Source organism: Patella vulgata, chromosome 4 (assembly GCF_932274485.2).
Source record: "Patella vulgata chromosome 4, xgPatVulg1.2, whole genome shotgun sequence".
Lineage (NCBI taxonomy): Eukaryota > Metazoa > Mollusca > Gastropoda > Patellidae > Patella > Patella vulgata.
This window is the reverse complement of record NC_065882.2, coordinates 80,065,077-80,083,356: the sequence shown is the minus strand read 5'-3', so window position 1 is coordinate 80,083,356 and position 18,280 is coordinate 80,065,077. Positions and strand designations below refer to the sequence as shown.

Sequence of the window (18,280 nt, the reverse complement as noted above, 5' to 3'; positions counted from 1 at the left end):
CGTCCGCTCAACACAAACTAGGTCATTTCGGGACTAACACGTGGTTCAATTAAATTTCAATAATTCGCATGCGCGTAGGGGTCTATAGCAGTGGGAGGAAACCGGTGGTGGTTGGACAGGCTATTCTACTCCTTGCCACGTTCTGTACAACCGGGGAATCGAAACCACGCCAGTTGACTCAATGTCAGACCGTATGATAGAGCACGCACGAGCTAGTCATTCGGCCATCCAACACCCAGACAGGCATACGCCACACGGTGTGCTGTGGGTGAAATTTGCCCAGGCTGCGGTGTTTCTGTCTACCCTTTATCGAATTCCAACTTTCAAAGGTTCTTTTACGTGCACGCCAAACGGTTACATATTTAACCTAATCCGTGTCACGTTTTCCCCCATATATTTCAAATAGCAACACAGAAAAAAAAACTACATTTCACTCATCAAAAGAGAAATTCACAATCGTTTTTTCTGTCTTTGATGACCGACTAAAGAATGAATCAAATGCCATTTTATATTCATTGATTGATAGCTAAAGACAAACATTTCCAGAGTTACCGGTTCAATAATAGTCCCAATCAGACCAGTCGTATTTATATAACACAAATATGAGTATTATTTTGTTTTGTAGCTTTATATAATTTGGTCAATATCTAATCACACTCACCGAAAAGGGGCGCGACAACCAGGACAACACAGTCCTACCCACCTGTATAAAATGGGATAACTTTGAGCGCAATGTTGTCTGCGATATCACCTCGGTGGAAGCGGGCGTTAAATAAAGCTATTTCACACACAGCGTAATGCCAGCCATATACATGCAGTAATATCAAAGTGAGCGAAAGACAAATGGGAGGAACGCCCACTGAACATAAACTAGGTCATTTCGGGACTAACACATGGTTCAATTTTATTTCAATAATTCGCTTGCGCTTAGGGTTTTTTGAGGAGTGGGGTGACATCGGAGGCACTCAAGAAAACCCGCGAGGTTAGGCAGGTGACCCACACTTGACTCGATGACAGACCCTGTAGTTTAAAACCTGTGCATTATTCCATTCGGCCACCCAACCCCCGTCATTTCGAGTTTTGGGGGTTCTCATAGTCAACAAATTCTGTTGTAGTTTTCAGTCACTTCTCTAATTTCTACATGCACCTAAATAATCTTTTATGGAAATAAATTAATAATTGAAGCCTTCTCTTTTTGTTTCCTAATCGGTTTGTTTACACCTGTACCCTACATGTTGAATGTCGGGAAGTAAATTTTGCACATAATTAACCTGGGTTGTGTGTTGGACTGTATTAATTCCTTGGCCCAGGTGTAAAGGAAACGTTGCAAATTCAGATTGCCTGGTAGTGTATGTTACCTGGCAGATTATGATGATCTGCAGAGAGCCAGTACACGTCATGGGGGAAATAATAAGCCCTGCTTCAGTATACTCTCAGAACTACGTGTGGTACGATTAACCCGCTAGGAAGTTATCTCTGTATATGTGTGTCTGGCAGTATCTGATGAACAACAGAACAACAGAACAAAGATATTAGATAACAAGAACACCATATTCTACTGATATAACGTAAATTGAAACTGGTAGAATACCACCACGTAACAATAATCTCAAGTAATTTACAAAATATCACAAAGTTAGTGATACTTTACAAAGCAATACTACCCTGATTCTGAGACTTGTGTATATACAGTTGTTTTTATGATTGTATAGTTACCCAGTGTGCCAAGGAGAAGAATTGTGCGTCGAACTACACCCCTGTACGGGTTTCTTACGTGCGTGTTAATGTGGTGCTTGGGAAATTCTAACTGGACACGTACCTGCGAAACAATACCCAAATGCAAGCAAGGTGGTCGTTTTGGGGAATGCTCACTAGTCCCAGGGTTAATTAGTCCACCGATATCTATTATTAGGGTTAGGGTTCAGTTTATTGATACCCATATTTTTATTATTTCTTATAGCGGCGAACAAGTGCACCCGTGGACCAGTGAACCCCTCTCGTTAATTTTGTGCAGCCCTGCATCACAAGCGACATTTTCCATCACTTATCGTGGTCTTTATCGTAATATATGGAAAAGACAGATCGGTCGGAAATACTTTCATGCTTACTCATTCAAGAACATTTGATACCATTTTTTTTTACAAATATTTGTTTATCGTTTTGGTACTCCTATTATGTAATATTACAGGAATATTTTTCAACATGGCTGACAATTTGACGTTCATCTCGCCTGCTATAATACCATAGTAACTATAAACCTGTAACGGCCTGTCAGAATTTTATCCCAGAACAATTTATGAATTGATGACTGATTCAATACAATCACCAAACCTTTCCTCCAGGGACTAGCCAGCTGACATATTACATCGTTTGACCTTGAAACAGAGCGGTCATTTATCACTCCGTGGTTACGCGCTATATGGCCTTCTGGGATACCCGTGCAGGAGATAATATCTTTACGACAAGCTGATTGGATTTAAGAGGAATTTGTCTTGCGTAAAGCCGATATGGACATAAATAGCTGAATACTTGGCGAAAGAAATTTGTATGGATATGTAATGTAGTGTCCCCTGCCATAATTCCAAAATTTAACAAGTTTCGTTTGGGTGATTGCAGATCTATGGAAATTATATCTTTGAAAATGACAATGACAAAGCGCTAGATTCTCCTAAAATCAAAAACTCTTTTCAAGCAAGTTGTACTGCCAATCGACACTTCAGTCATAATTGTTAAGCTCCATCATCCTCGAAAATCCAAAACCTTTACGGCCATGTGATACCAAAGGCAGTATTCAGAATAAATCGACATTTTCGTGTCGCTATGTCAGTTTAAGTGATTAGGACTCTCTTTTCGGAGACTTAAAATTCCCCCAAATCTTTCCCCTTTTAGCGCTACAATAAATTTAATGTCGGGTTTTTATCGACAATAACTACGGTAAAGAAATCTGAACTCCTGGTAAAGTCGCCCTGCACGCCATAAACCCCTTCTTCATCGTCAAAGTTAATTGACACAAACAACCGTCCATCTTGTTTCAGTTCGACATAATAATTATAGGAAAGGATAGAATTTAGTCTTTATCCCCAGTTTAATCATTACAATCATTATAACTTGCACGTGCAATTATTCTTTCTGTCTATCAACCAATAGAAATTAATATTACAACCTGCTACAACTAATGAACTAGTATTACGTTGCTATGGCAATCTATGTAATAGTCGGTTTAAATACTGGACTTGGATCGACCTTAAACAATAGTTATTAATAAGCAGGAATTTCAGTGTATGAGACAGATAAATGGGCGAGGGGGGGGGGGGGGTGGGTGATAGAGAGAGGGGGGGGGGGATACCTGCCAAACAGTCACACGTATTGTTCTTTAGTTTAATACATTGGAGAAAAACCACGGCGTTTGACCGGAGTCCCACACACCTTTCCAGAAAGGGAGGCGTTAAACCTCATTTCATTATACATGTATATTTCCTCTCTACGCTCGCTGATCTCACTCGTCAACCACGGTTGTTGCGGAGTGACCAACGGGTTACATCATTTAAAAGTCACGAGGCTACAATGTTGTGGTTTTGGTGAAGTAATTTATTATCGTCCAGACGTGCATGTATTTATGTGACGACATGTTCGACATTTATTTCTCATATTAAATAAACAGTTAGGAAGCTCATCATTCACCATATTGTCATCCTCGTCATGACTAATTATCTATTCAAGTGACCCTTGACCCATGGATAGAAGGCTACTTGTGTCTGGTTACACGCGTTGATTTATAAGGTTATAAGTCTTTCAATATGGCGACCTCTTTATTTGTGTAATGTTGTTATTTCAAGCTGCGATGTCGACTGAGCGAGGTTCATAAAGGGGAATTTGATATTCATGTATTTGCCTCAGCACTCTTTATTATTATTCATAATATATAATATCTGAACGAAAAGTCCAGATGATGGTCAGATAGATCCCATTCTGAACGCAAACATTAGCTGCATTTTGTGTTGGTGCAGTTTTATTGCCGGACTTACCTAATCAATATACCACGTAGGTCATTTTGGGACTAACATACGGCTATAATGCCACACTCATGGAGCTACCGCAGGTAAAGATAGGGAAGTGGTATTCAAGTGTTCTAAAAAGAGTTTATTAGCGACTTGAACTACTTAAAAGAGAAGAGTAGAGGTATCGGGTGCCCTTAAAAGAGTAAGAATGCCCCAATCAGTGCATGACACTCATCACTACTTATAGCTACTGTTCATGTTACAAACAAACGTTTATTGGTGTTATGAACTAATCAAATGGATAGAGAAGACGCATCGGGTATTCTAGAAAGTGGAAGCATGGTCTGTATCGTGTACGACACCAGACACTACTGGTGGTTAACTATAATAGGGTGATTTAATCCCTGAAACTAACTCAATCCTTCGTTATATTAATGACATAAATAATATTACAGATAATTCACAGTAAGCTCACTTCTTTCATCGACTTTCATACGCCTGGTTAAACATGCTATAATCTCTCATTATTTATTGGTTATTAGTGCTAAATACCGTGCTTGACACGATTATCAAGACTTTTATCAATAAGCACTGCCAAATTTACGATGAGTTCTGGTTTATTTTCAGTAAATCTCTGATCGACATTTTGATATTGTGTAATGATATTGATCCGATTGTAGAACAAACTAACTGTTAGCTGTGCGAATACATCGAATGAGAAGTGATATTGGGTGTTTTAGAAACGTCAAGTTGACATGAGAGACGGGCTAGATATGTATTTGGGGATAAAAATAATGAAATGGTGTTTAACGTCCTACTTTTCTGCTTCAATCGGTATATAGAGGGAAGTTTCAACTGTTCTTTAACGTGCATGCTAACGTGTAAACGGAGCGTTAAATTCCCACACGATTAACTAGACACCGTTCTGCATCAGTGACAAGGGAGGAAACCGCGCCGGAAAATCCCGAGGAACTTTCTCGGAACCTGGTCAGCAAGTCTGCGCCTTTCGTATTGAGCCATCGATATGTATTGGCAGTTAATATGGCAATAACAGTATAATCTCGTCAAGACTTAGACAATGCCCACTAAGGTCCCTTTCAAAGACAAATACACCATCGTCAAACTAAGAACATGTGTAGCCCTGAAAACGTCCCTGTGAAAACCTACAAGACACCATCAACACGCAACAAATCTATCAGAGCCTTCGACGATCGCTAGTTAAAATAATTTATCTTAGAGATGCAACAGAAGAAATCTAGGATAAAATAATTATTGTCGATAATATTTTCACTTTCTTCCGATAATGTTTTCCAATTAGAACGTAAAAGATCACCATTAACGACCGAAGCTTCAAACTGGACTATAATTGGCAAATTGGCCAGACTGGATGACGTTAAAATCTAACTAATATTGACAATAAAATAATATAGTATATACATCTATGTATACTGGATGATCGTGATTTACAGACAAGCCAATAGCTGATCGTTATATACTGTCTTGTTAGAATTGACTTGATTGACCAATCGCCTAATTGCTGATGTATGGACGGGGTATGACAGGCGGTGTTTAGCCTCTTTGACCCCTCGTCTTAATGGCCCATGAAACAACATTTTATGGTCAGGAAACATGACTATGATTGCCAAAACCGTGGCGTTCTATTTAATGTGCAGAAAATGATTAAGTGGTTTTTGAAGTGTAGAAAATTAAGATACAGATTAAGTGCGCTTTTTACGGGATGGGTATAGAGAATCACATAATATTTCTATTATAAGTTAATGAGTGATGTGGAACGCACAGACAACGGCCGGTTATTCTGAGGCTAATTTGGTACTTTTTGCAAGCATGGTAAGAGACAACACAGACTCGGATTCTAAAGGGCGATTGAGAGCATGTACATGAAACTACCAGTTTCTTAAATCCAAATATTCTCCCGATTATTTCTAGAACTTTTGGTAGATTTACATAGTGAACACTTCTTGTCGAGTTTCCGTCTTTAACAAAATTGAATATCGACAAATGAACAATTTCTTAGAACAATAACGTTATTTTCTAATTTGATATTACCAAATCTCCAAACCACACATAATTCTGAATTTAGCCAACCCATATGAGACAATGATTCTGATGCAGTAGTCACCTACCCTAATAAAGACAAGACAAATCGGTACTAAAAATTCCACAATTTAATGTTAATGTGGCCATCAAAGCAATCATTCAATCAATTCAAAAATATCTACGTTCCAAAATGCACTTTTAATATGAAACGAAGCGCATAAAGGGGTCTATTGCAAATTCCATAGCACAAGGTCGATAAGTGAACAATAATCAGCTTGAATATTATATGAAACACTACAAATTCCATCTTGGCAGCAGAAAAGAAAACGAATGCGAATAGTTTTATTATACATTTTGACCCCGGAAACCTTTAATGGAAAGAAATCTAAGAATGGATGTGTCGGTTTTTAATTACAGCGGAGGCGATTGATTTCCAATAATCTGAGAAATTTTACTTCTGGTCCAACTTTTAGCGCTTGGTAAGATTAAATATCACGTGCAGGTGTAGCAGACGATCTAACAGAACAGACGATATTCTTCTATAATTCCCACCATTTTCACCTCTGTTAAATCTAATCAGGATTTAATCAGTGAGTATGTGTATCTGGTGCCTTATTTAAATCAAATGAAATAATTATATTATTTTATTCTCAATCAACAATAAATGAAATGGGGCTTAATGTTCTACTTTTCTGCACCAACTGGGGCTAATAAAGAGAGAAAGAGAGAGAGAGAGAGAGAGAGAGAGAGATGGGGTTTAACGTACACTCAACACAAACTAGGACATTTCGGAACTAACACATGGTTCAATTTGATTTCAATAATTTTGTTTCAATAATTCGCTTGCGCGTAGAGGTCTTTAGCAGTGGGAGGAAACTGGAGGACACGGAGAAAACCCACGAGGTTGGACAAGCTACCCTCCCCTTTGTCATGTACAACCGGGGAATCGAAACCATGCCAGTTGACTCAATGGCAGACCTTATGATACAACGAGCGAGTGCTAACCATTCGCCCCCCTCCCCTTCGGGGCTAATAAAGACGGGCATACACCATACAGTGTGCTATGATGGCTGATGGTCATTGTATCCGGGTAGGGGCGCCTCTCCCTAATCGTGGTCGAATTCCAATTTTTGTTCATCCCTCCCGAACTACTAGACACCTGTTCCTTGCTAGTCGGACTGGGATATGTCCTCAAAACGTCTCAGCCAAAAACTGGTTGGAACTCAGTACTATGTCCCGAGTTAATAAAGAATTACTCATTTTTCAATCACTGTTTATGAGAAACATCTTTGATCCAGAAACAAAAAAAAACCTTTGTACATAGTTTCGTATTGAAATATATGAAACATTAAAACAACATAACGTGTCATAAAGGGCTATATTTTAATTAAAATAAGTCGGACAATTTTAAGTAAATTCTTAACTTAAGCTTGAGAATGCTTTGTGAAATCTGGTCCTGGCTAGAGGGACAGTGCCATGCATATCAAATAAGCTACCACAACTCCACAGAGTACCAGAATTGACCATCTCACCCCGGTTGCTTCCGCATGTATACTACTAATCGAATATTCAGTCAAATGTGAAGAAATCTGTATAGTACGTTTACATGTACATGTATTACACACAATATAACGTATCCATTCAAAGGCTGCGGTTTTGTCGAATATATTTTATGATGTGGTATACAATAGGTATTATAAAAGGTTACAATATATGAATAGAACTGTTGCAAGAGAGTGGCTAAATGTGGTATATGTTTACAACTGTATTTATTCTATAGTTTTCAATAAACGTTTATTGTAAACGCCCTATTCATCTTACATTTTAAGTGCTCCTCTTCAATTCTTAATATGTCCTTGTATCTAATTTCACGGTCATATGATACACTAAGTAACACTATTACTCAATACAAACACACACAATAACTAAACAATAGTGAAGGCTTAGGTAGAAAATAAATTTGTGGATGCCTAATTCGCTGAAAGAAAAACAAGATATGTATTTTTGATAATCCTCCGATGTGCAACAAAACCACTCATTTAAACGGAATGTTATTCCCATATAAAAAACACACCCATATTAATCTCAAATAAAACTAAACATATATTTTATATAGTCCTCCAATGTACCAGAAAACTATCAATTACGACAAATTTCAACTCGTGCAGGACGGAGGGCCTGACAGGGACAGCTGTCTAGTCGTTCGGATGCTACCTGGGCCAAATTTCCCTCATAGCACACTCTATGGCGTATACTCGTCTTCATTAGTCCAGTTCGGAGCAGAACAGTAGGACGTTAAACCCCATTTCATTTCAATTTCAACTCTTTAATCAAAATCATTTTCTGCCAAACGAACATTTGTTAACCCCAAATACAGAAATTGAGTAAAATATTTCTTGTAGGCTTACAGACAGAGAAACATCAAATATTAAATCAAACTGAAAACTAATCCTAAAAAAGGGAGCGTCATTCACACAATAAAACAAACCTTGCTACATATATTTCTCGCTAATATAAAATAGGTTGCCAGGCAACGAAACATACGCCCACAGCAGCTAAATCGTCCGGGCAGTCAACAAGAGTTGTCGCATATTTTTACTTTTTTCGGTAATGAAGCATTTATAATACACTAAAATCTGATTAAGAGCAACAACTCAGAAAACCATTAGAATTTGTTTGGTTTTTATAAAGTTCTGCCCCATGCTAACGTTTTGTATACAGAACTTTTAATACTGTAACATGAATTTAGCTGTTCCAAGTCATAAAAATTCATTGAAAATCAATATACTTGTTTGTCTCAAGATCTTAAACTCTGTGTATCAATCTGCAGTCAATCGGATATTAACTTTGGCCTCTAGAGCGTCCACAAGATTTTTCAAAGTGATCAAGGGCCATAACTTTGGCAGTAATTATCGGAAATCTTTGAAAATCAATAGGATTCTTCGTCTCATGACCTTAAACACTGTGTATAAATTTAAAGTCAATCGGATATTAACTTTCGCCTCTAGAGTGTCCACAAGATTTTTTGAAGTGATCAAGGGCCATAACTCTGGCAGTAATTATCGGAAATCGCTGAAAACCAATAGGATTCTTCGTCTCATGACCTTAAACACTGTGTATAAATTTAAAGTCAATCGGATATTAACTTTGGCCTCTAGAGCGTCCACAAGATTTTTTGAAGTGATCAAGGGCCATAACTCTGGCAGTAATTATCGGAAATCGTTGAAAATCAATAGGCTTCTTCGTCTCATGGCCTTAAACACTGTATATAAATTTCAAGTCAATCGGATATTTACTTTAGCCTCTAGAGCGTCCACAAGCAATTGTGGGCGACGACAATATACGACCACATTTCAATGTGGGCGTATAAAAATAAAATGTGTGGTATATATAAAAGGTATATACAATAACCCAGGATGTATCAAAAATAAAATAACTCAATGTATATAAAATAACTTTCATAGTATATAGAAAATAATTCATGATATATATAAATTAAATCATGATACACAAACACGGTATATAAAGTAACTCATGATATAAATTAACTCGTGGAATAAAAAACGGTATATAACGTAACTCATGGTGTATATATATTTGAACATATCGGGTGTTATTTATTTTATTCCACGATTATTAACAGTTAACCTTTGTTTCTAATATAACGGTTAAATCAAACATACACTGATTTGATGGAATAATCCATACTATTTCTTGTCGAATGTCAAACCTATTATCATTAGAATATATTTTATTGCCAATGCATTATTTTATACTTTAGATGTTTTCAGCAATCATATTCTCGTCTATGCTACTTTACATTCAGTTGTCCGCAGGGGGTCACAGAACAGAGTAATTACTCTTTTCCTGTTACGTTATTGGTAGCTAGTCGAGAAAGGGTAAAATGGGGTTTAACGTCGACAAGAAACAAAACTAGGTTATTTCGGGACTAACATATGATTCAATTTAAATTTCAATAATTAGCTTGCTCGTAAGGGTTCTTTAGTAGTGGGAGGAAACCGGAGGACCGAGGGAAAATCCACGAGGCTGGACAGGCGTCCCTACTCCTTGTCACGTACAACTGGGGAATCGACATCTCGCTAGTTGACTCAATGACAGACCTTATGATCCAACACACACGCGTTAACCATTCGGCCACCCAAACCCCCCAGTGGAGGAGGAGTAAGGGACGTCCTGTGTTCCGATCAGACACATAATATTATACCATTGGGTGGGGGAGGGTTAAGGGTTGTCCTACGTTCCGACCTATATTGTACAGACACCTAATATTATATAGCACTGGGCAGGACAGGGTTAAGGGGTGTTCTATGTTTGGACCTGTGTTATAAAGACTTATAAATGGACATGGTTCAATATTATACCATAAGTGGTGGAGAGTGTAGTAACCATCTACTTGAGTAAACACATTATATAGGTCAGGTATTCCCCACCATTTATAGCTTGCTTTCAGCAACGTAATAAACAAATTAACTAGGTCACAACATTTCAAGCCACATTAGTCCAGAATAAACAAGTGGAATAGCAATTGACATTTACAATGGAAAAATACTTAATCACAGATTTCAGTTTAGATACGAAGTTTATAAATGAAATATGTATCATTTGATGCATTTTCTATTACGTTTCTTTTATTTGTGATCGTTATGAAAATGGAGATACCACCGTATCAGAATATGAGTTTATTTGTAGAAACATGTATCTTATTTTGGTGAAAAGGAGGAATGAGCCTTATTTTAAAGTATCTTTCTGAATGTCATTTGGAGGATTGAGAAACCGCATGCATGCAAATCAAACATTTGGGGGATACCCTTTGAAGACTACAACATTTGGGGGATTGCGACACCCCTTGCAAACTACAACATTGCACAAGTTGAATCTCGAAAAGGATTTCATGAATTGAAGGTACGTCCACTTGTCACAAACCAGGTAATTTCGGGACTAACATATGGTTCAATTTTATTTCAATTATTCGCTTTCGCGTAGGGGTCTTTAGCAGTGGGAGGAAACCGGTGGACCCGGAGAAAACCCACGAAGTTGGACAAGCGACCCTACTCCTTGTTGACTCAATGATAAACCCTATGATACAACGCGCACGCGCTAACCATTCGCCCCCCCCCCCCATACCCTCTTCAGGAGATTTTTTAAATGGGATATGGTAAAAAGCCAGCGCCACTTGTAGTCTTAGCTAAAACCTTTTCATGGGTTTCGTTTTAGGTATTCTAGAAGTGAAATGTATAAGTTGTGACATGGAGTAGTGTCGTCTTCATTGTAAATAACCCCGTTAGTACTTTCCGGGTATTCCGAATTCTCTCCCTTTTTAAAACCGCCCACGCGCAACCGAAATTATTATAATTATAAAACGGTACTAGTTCTGAAATGGCCTTCGCTGGGAAGATGTAGAATCTCTCTCTCTCTCTCTCTCTCTCTCTCTCTCTCTCTCTCTCATATATACGTTCATTGGTTGTGACATAGGTAATGTGTGATACTGTAACGTCTATGTCGATGTGACATCACACTCTCGTATGTCATCTAGAGATTTATCTTTCATCACTTTAGTTACGTAATCGACATGTTCATTTATGCATACATTGTAACATGTACTTGTAACTTTTGGTTTAAGCATGAGAAATGGAGACAAACTAAATCAACACGCCATGTTGTTCGATGTTTAGACTACATATACCGAAGCACTGGTGCATCGACCCCGATAACAATTTAAAATATACACCACTCCCAAACACAACCTTTTAATTAATTAAATGGGGTTTAACGTTCTATTGTTCTGCACCGACTGGGCTAATGAAGACGGGCACACGCTTATAGATTAAAGCCTTTGTTTGCAAATTAAACATACATTATGCAAGAGCTAAATCTGCCTATTGCAGGTCTTTCTTGAGGCCTTAAATGTTATCTATATTATTAAATAGACATTGATTAACTTATCCAGACCATAATCAACTCTCGATGCCATCGCTAGCCTGAGATATTTAGCGGATTGGAATACATTTTTTGAAAAATATTTAAACGTAAAAATGGATAATCGAGAAATTGTGGTTTTTTTTCACCGTGCTGACTTTAGTAATGGTTATCGAGGCTAGACCTAAAATTCAAATGCTAATATCTCGGTTCAGCGTGGATCAATTTGACTGAAATTGTCAGCATATTCTGTTTACATTATCTATTTTTGACTATTATAGCGAGGAAGTGTCAACTATGTATATCATATTTTCTATGACTTAATCAAAATATCAAATGTAGATTATTTCCTGTCATGGATTCAGACTGATTAAAACATCCTATATGTATATAGTGAGTGTAAATATAGAATGGTTACGAATAGTATGTTTACAGTGCATATGGATTCAGAAATGAAATGGAGTTTAACGTCCTACGGTTCTGCTCCGAACTGGGCTAATGAAGACGGGCATGCGACATACAGTGTGCTATGAAGGGGAATTTTGCCCGAACAGCGGCAATACGGCCTACTATTATATCTAATTCCAACTGTCAAGGGATCTTTTACGTGCACACCAATGTGTACACGGGGCCTCGCTTTTTGAATATGGACTCAGATACGAGTTATCAAATAAAATAACGAAGTCAGTATCATTGTAGCTGTTCACTGTTGTAAACAAAACAGTGGGGACTTAAAAAGAGGTAGACATTTACATGTATAGAATATCGTATTCAACACTTACGCCATTACAGACAAGCCGAGATATGAAAACGAAAGGACAGAATTAGGGTTGACATATTATTGTCCGGGTCTCAGTTTTGTTTTGAAAAATATTAACTTTTAAAATTGATGTCTAATTCTAATACGTACCTGTTCTGTCATTTCATGAGCATCCATTTCACTCCTTACAGTAGTGTACATCACAAGTGACAATAAAATAATATAACTTGGTTTAAATCCGTGATTACAGTAAATCCGCCATCAATACGATGATTCATCAACAAACCCCTTATATCCCTTCTTGCATCATATTAATATCAACACTTTAAATAGAATTATTTTTAATAGTCAACTTTATATTATTATTCCATATTTGTCTTTTAAAAACAACATTCCACCACAATCAACAAATATCACAAATAAAAGGAACTGTTACGTCATATGTCGACTCTTGATGTCGTAATTCGATAGGGCATTTCTTTCAACACAACAACGTCATTTCCGCGTCAAGAACAGTCGGTATCTAATTTGCAGAATATAAATATATCTTGCTTAATAAAGCATTTAGGAGATATAATAGCGACGCAGGATTGATAACATAGCATGAAACATTTAGGGGTGTTTCTGTCACATAAAAATATACTATTATATATATCTGATGTCTACTTATAATTGTGTAAATTGACTATCAAAATGTTGTCAAGGTAATTAACAAAACAGGTGCTTGAATTAGATAAGACAGGTAGATTAGCACGTGCCAGGTATATTTACTTCATTAACATATAGCCGGCATCATTAAACTTCGATCAAGTTAGACAAATCCTCACTTAGAGTCTCATCTCAACACAAAAATTATACCCATATATTTATTCTGGCAGTGTTGACAGCTTTCGTGCACGATGTTTGTCAGGCTACGTTTTTCTCTTATCGTTCCATCATGAAAAAACACACAAACGATTTGGCACCAGACTTACTACAGAAAGGTATTATTTACTATAAGCTGAAAGTGTATACTCAGCTACTTCTTATCTCGTGATTCGAAAACAACTTCACATACAAATTTGACATCAGGTTAATTGTTACTCAAAAGATGTTGTAATTCCCTAAAGCTGAATGATCGAGATGAATTAAAAGTTAGCCAGAACGCAATAGACGTCGCTGTGGAAGCAGACGATAAAACACAAGACACTACTAGTAATAACGAACGTTTCTAATTATGGCTTTAGAAGTAGATAGTACAATAGTTTCTCTCGTTAATAAACTGTTCAATTTGAAGTAGTTAGTACAAAAGTTATCTCGTGTTGATAATTAAACTGCTCAATTTGAAGTACATGTAGTATATTTACTGCATCACCGATTTCAAGTTATGTCTTTTTTAAACATTAATAATATTGATATAATGTTCTTCTTGAATCATCGAGGCGAGTAACATATCAGTTATTGTTATTCTAATCTTCAATCCAGGTCACCAACCTACACTCTCAACTTCCCATGTCACAATATTTATTTCAAATTTCATCAACAATTAACGAAACGAAATATCAAATAATATTGTTTTGGGAATAACTGTCAAAGAATATGATTTCGTGAGTTCTAATTTGTTTCAAGTTATTCTGATTTTTAAATTGGGTCAGGAAACCACTACACCCTGAACTTACGTCGCCTTTAGGTCCGGTTTGTAATACAATGTAGGTGGGGCTTGCAGCGTAGCGTTACACTAAGGCCAACTTCTTGTCCTCGGCTCTTGCTCAATATGTGATTAAAACTTTCCATTCCGGAAGACTTGCAGTATGAAACAATATTTCTTTTCTTAGCACAACTGCGTTAAAATATCCACATCAACTTATTATTCATTGTTTACGTACAAACACAATAAAACTTGTTAAAGCCACGACACATAACACAACACTATACAGTACAGTGGTTCGCCAGCTAAACTTTCTCGTCCATATGTTATGCATGTTGAACCTATTAGGCCAAACAATAAATTGCTTGTGTTTATTTTTTTCATAGCCTAGTGAGACAGTTCTAAGAAAAGGAAAAGCGAAGAGAGAGCGATAGTCGTGAGAGAGAGAGAGAGAGAGAGAGAGAGAGAGAGAGAGAGAGAGAGAGAAATGGGGTTTAACGTCCACTCGACACAAACTAGGTCATTTCGAGACTAACATATGGTTTAATTTTTATTTACATAATTCGCTTGCGCGTAGGGGTCTTTAGCAGTGGGAGGAAACCGGAGGACCCGGAGAAAACCCACGAGGTTGGACAGGCGACCCTACTCCTTGTCACGTACACGATAGTCGTGTACAGCTTGCATTAATTAATCAACTCACACTTTTGATGTGATCACTGACTCGCCATAGAAAGACCATGCCTAGTGCGTTCCAGGAATTGTTGGAAAGGTTGAGGATGAACGCTCACGAGGACACAATTTCTGTACCAATCAAAACCCAATGGAACAAACCATTTCTCATTTCTATATTTTAATCACGCGGATAAAAATGGGCAATTGAAGTGCTTTCCGTGGGGTGGGGTCACTGTCTTGGCATAATACCCCCAAAGTAACAAGGCCATTTGGTTTGACTCTTTTTGTTGGGTTTGAATTACGTAATTAGTGACTATACCGCTGATTATGTCGAGGAATTCGTAACAAATCGCATAACAAAACACAATTTGTCTGGCAACTAAACTACCACAATAAAAACATATTATAAAACCGGTAATTTAATTGGCCTATTCATCACATACACACACCGCTCTCAGCAGCAAATATATGACGTATGCACTAAATGACGTTTGCAGAAACAATATATGCAGACGACAACTTGTCTGACAGATCGGCTGCTACTGTATGTACTTGAGGCCAGAATTCCGCGCCAAATTCAATTAATCTTGATCGTCTGCAGCAATCGTGGTTTATAATAGAATTATGTGTAGATTGATAGTTTAAACATCACGTGATGAATAGAGGTATCGACAGGAAACAGATTTGTCACTAAAGCAAAACAAATGACGTGTAAAATAGATGTTGAACATTTGCTACAATAATACATGGCGCATTGTCTTAATACATTAGGGTTTCTAAGCTGATTTTTCTCCTTTATTTTGTGATAAAATGAAAGAAATGAAATTAATTAGGGTTAAACATTCTACTTTTCAGCACCGACTGGGCTAATGAAGACGGACATACGTCATGCCGTGTGCTATGGGGGAAATTTTGAACGGGCTACTCTTTTATCGAATTTCAGCTGTCAAGGGCTCTTTAACGTGCACGACAAGGTGAAGATGGGACCTAGATTTGTCGTCCTATCCAAACTACTATACGTTGTCCCTGACCAAGCCCTTTGTTCTGCACCACTGACAGGGAGGAACCACGCCGGATAATCCAGATGAACTTTGTAGGCCATTCCGAATTTGACATTTTAACTTCCGTTACAAGGACTTCTTAGTATGTTAATATGTTTATGACGTAATCCACAAATCGACTCTATGATGTAATACAACGTCACTAATATTATACTTGTACTAAAGATGTTAAGCAGACCTATCTTTTATCGATCTACATGTACATTAAACGCTATCGGGAAATGATTAAAAGTTAAGCCGACTTAAAATACCATTGTGGTATTCTTTAGATAATAATTCTCATTGCGCTTCCCATTTCCTTGTACTTGATATACGTGTAATATAACTATAACTGATTCCAGCAAGCCCATAGACAATGAGTATAATCCATATTGCAATATAAACACACTCTGCTCGGATTAATTCTAATTTAAGAAAACTGGTTGAACATTTATCATAATCGAATAATAACATTAAGGGAAATACAATTAATACTAAAGTGAGAGAGAGAAAGGGGGGGAGGGTAACGTGGGGAAAAGGGAGGAATCGGATAAAATCAACAATTTTAGAAGATACTGTATAAATATTAGACTTATCTTGTAGCCTTTTTCTTAGAATAAGCCCCAAGAATTTAATATCGATGAATTCAATTCTACCGTTTCCCATTTTCATCATTCCAGTTGTTGCCAAAACGTAGGACGATCAGCCCCTCCTGATTTTGTTTCTACCGTTAACCGTTCGTATTATCCCAGTTGGTTCAGACATGTGAGAGAAAGAGAATTGGGGGTTTAACGTCCACTCGACACAAACCAGGTCATTTCGAGACTAACATATGGTTCAATTTTATTTCAATAATTCGCTTGCGCGTAGGGGTCTTTAGCAGTGGGGGGCGGAGGACCCGGAGAAAACCCACGAGGTTGGATAGGCGACCCTACTCCTTGTCACGTACAACCGAAAATTCGAAACCACGCCAGTCGACGGTTCAGACATGTAGGAAAGTTAACCCAATTTCATTTAACCTGTACCATTAACCATCTTTATTAGACATAGTTTCAAGCCATGGATAATAAATAATTATGCGTAACGATTACGTCATTAAACGTCACTCCTTCTTGAGCTCAACACTTCCTTAATTACCCCATGACGCCATCTTACCCTGTAATTCATTCATTAATACCCTCTAATTAAAATTACGTCATCCATTAAATGGGACGACGATTAACAAATACCACGGCAAAGTGCTAATAGATTAAGTTTACAAATTGAGACGATTGAACGGAAGAAATGGAGGGAGCTGGTCAATCGGGAATATATATCTAATGAGCTACTTCAGATAATTCGTGCAGATTAAAGATAGCGGATTTGGGGTCTCTGGTGCAGCTCTGTCAGCACAATTTAAAGGACGGCTGGGTTATGCAATACAAGATAATACTGGCCCCACTCCACACAAAATTGTGATTTTGGATATTTAATAATTCTAAAGAATTTGCGTCTTAATTTACAACAAATCAACAGTTGTTTTAAGCATATCATACTTGAATCACTTAAGCGGTTTATTCCTTTCAATAATGTAATTTATAAACGAATTAGATTGCCCGACATATTATAATTATATTATACTTTATGACCCAAATTAAGGAGTTTCAACTTCTTTAAAGCAATATTATCACCATAAACTCTGTCTAGTTTTAGCCATATGGGTATAACTTGTAAGGGCATCATACATGAGGCATGTTAGGTTTTTTACTTCCAAGAACGTTTCAGGTACGATTTCGCTATTTGATCCTATACTGGGTTTGCTTGGTCCACAACAGGAGATTATGTTTTTGAGTAGGTGCACTTATTGGAGCTCATGGATCTCAAAGTTAACAAAGATCTGTAGAGAATGCCCTGCGTCGCGTAAAAATATAAAATGCCACGATCAGGTATCTCGACAAGTTATGGGCGCGGATATTGGCCTCTAAAGGAAGGGGTGGGGGCGGTCCAAAATGGATACAAATCGTCGGAATCACATACATTTAGTTAATCCAAACATGGCATATATAAACCATACTCATAGAGTGTTTTCCCTCGAGAAATTTTGATTGATTACCCACCAGAAGAGAATTACGCGGGAGTTATAAACAGGAAGGAGATGATTATGTAATATAAAATCTATTTATAGAATTAATTAGAATACAACAAGTTT

General features: G+C 37.4%; 1 protein-coding gene across 5 annotated transcripts in view; it reads right to left on the bottom strand.

The window, feature by feature from the left end:
* The window catches only part of LOC126819625 (tetraspanin-9), a 143,606-nt gene that overhangs the window by 32,546 nt on the left and 92,780 nt on the right, over positions 1-18,280 (bottom strand). The window contains exon 1 of one of the 5 annotated variants that reach the window (XM_050547757.2): positions 12,904-14,649. The exons of the other annotated variants lie outside the window; for them this stretch is intronic. Coding sequence (XP_050403714.1) covers positions 12,904-12,954 — 51 coding nt within the window. The 5' untranslated portion in view covers positions 12,955-14,649. Of the gene's footprint in view, positions 1-12,903; positions 14,650-18,280 lie in introns of those variants that run through there. 5 annotated transcript variants of the gene reach the window in all.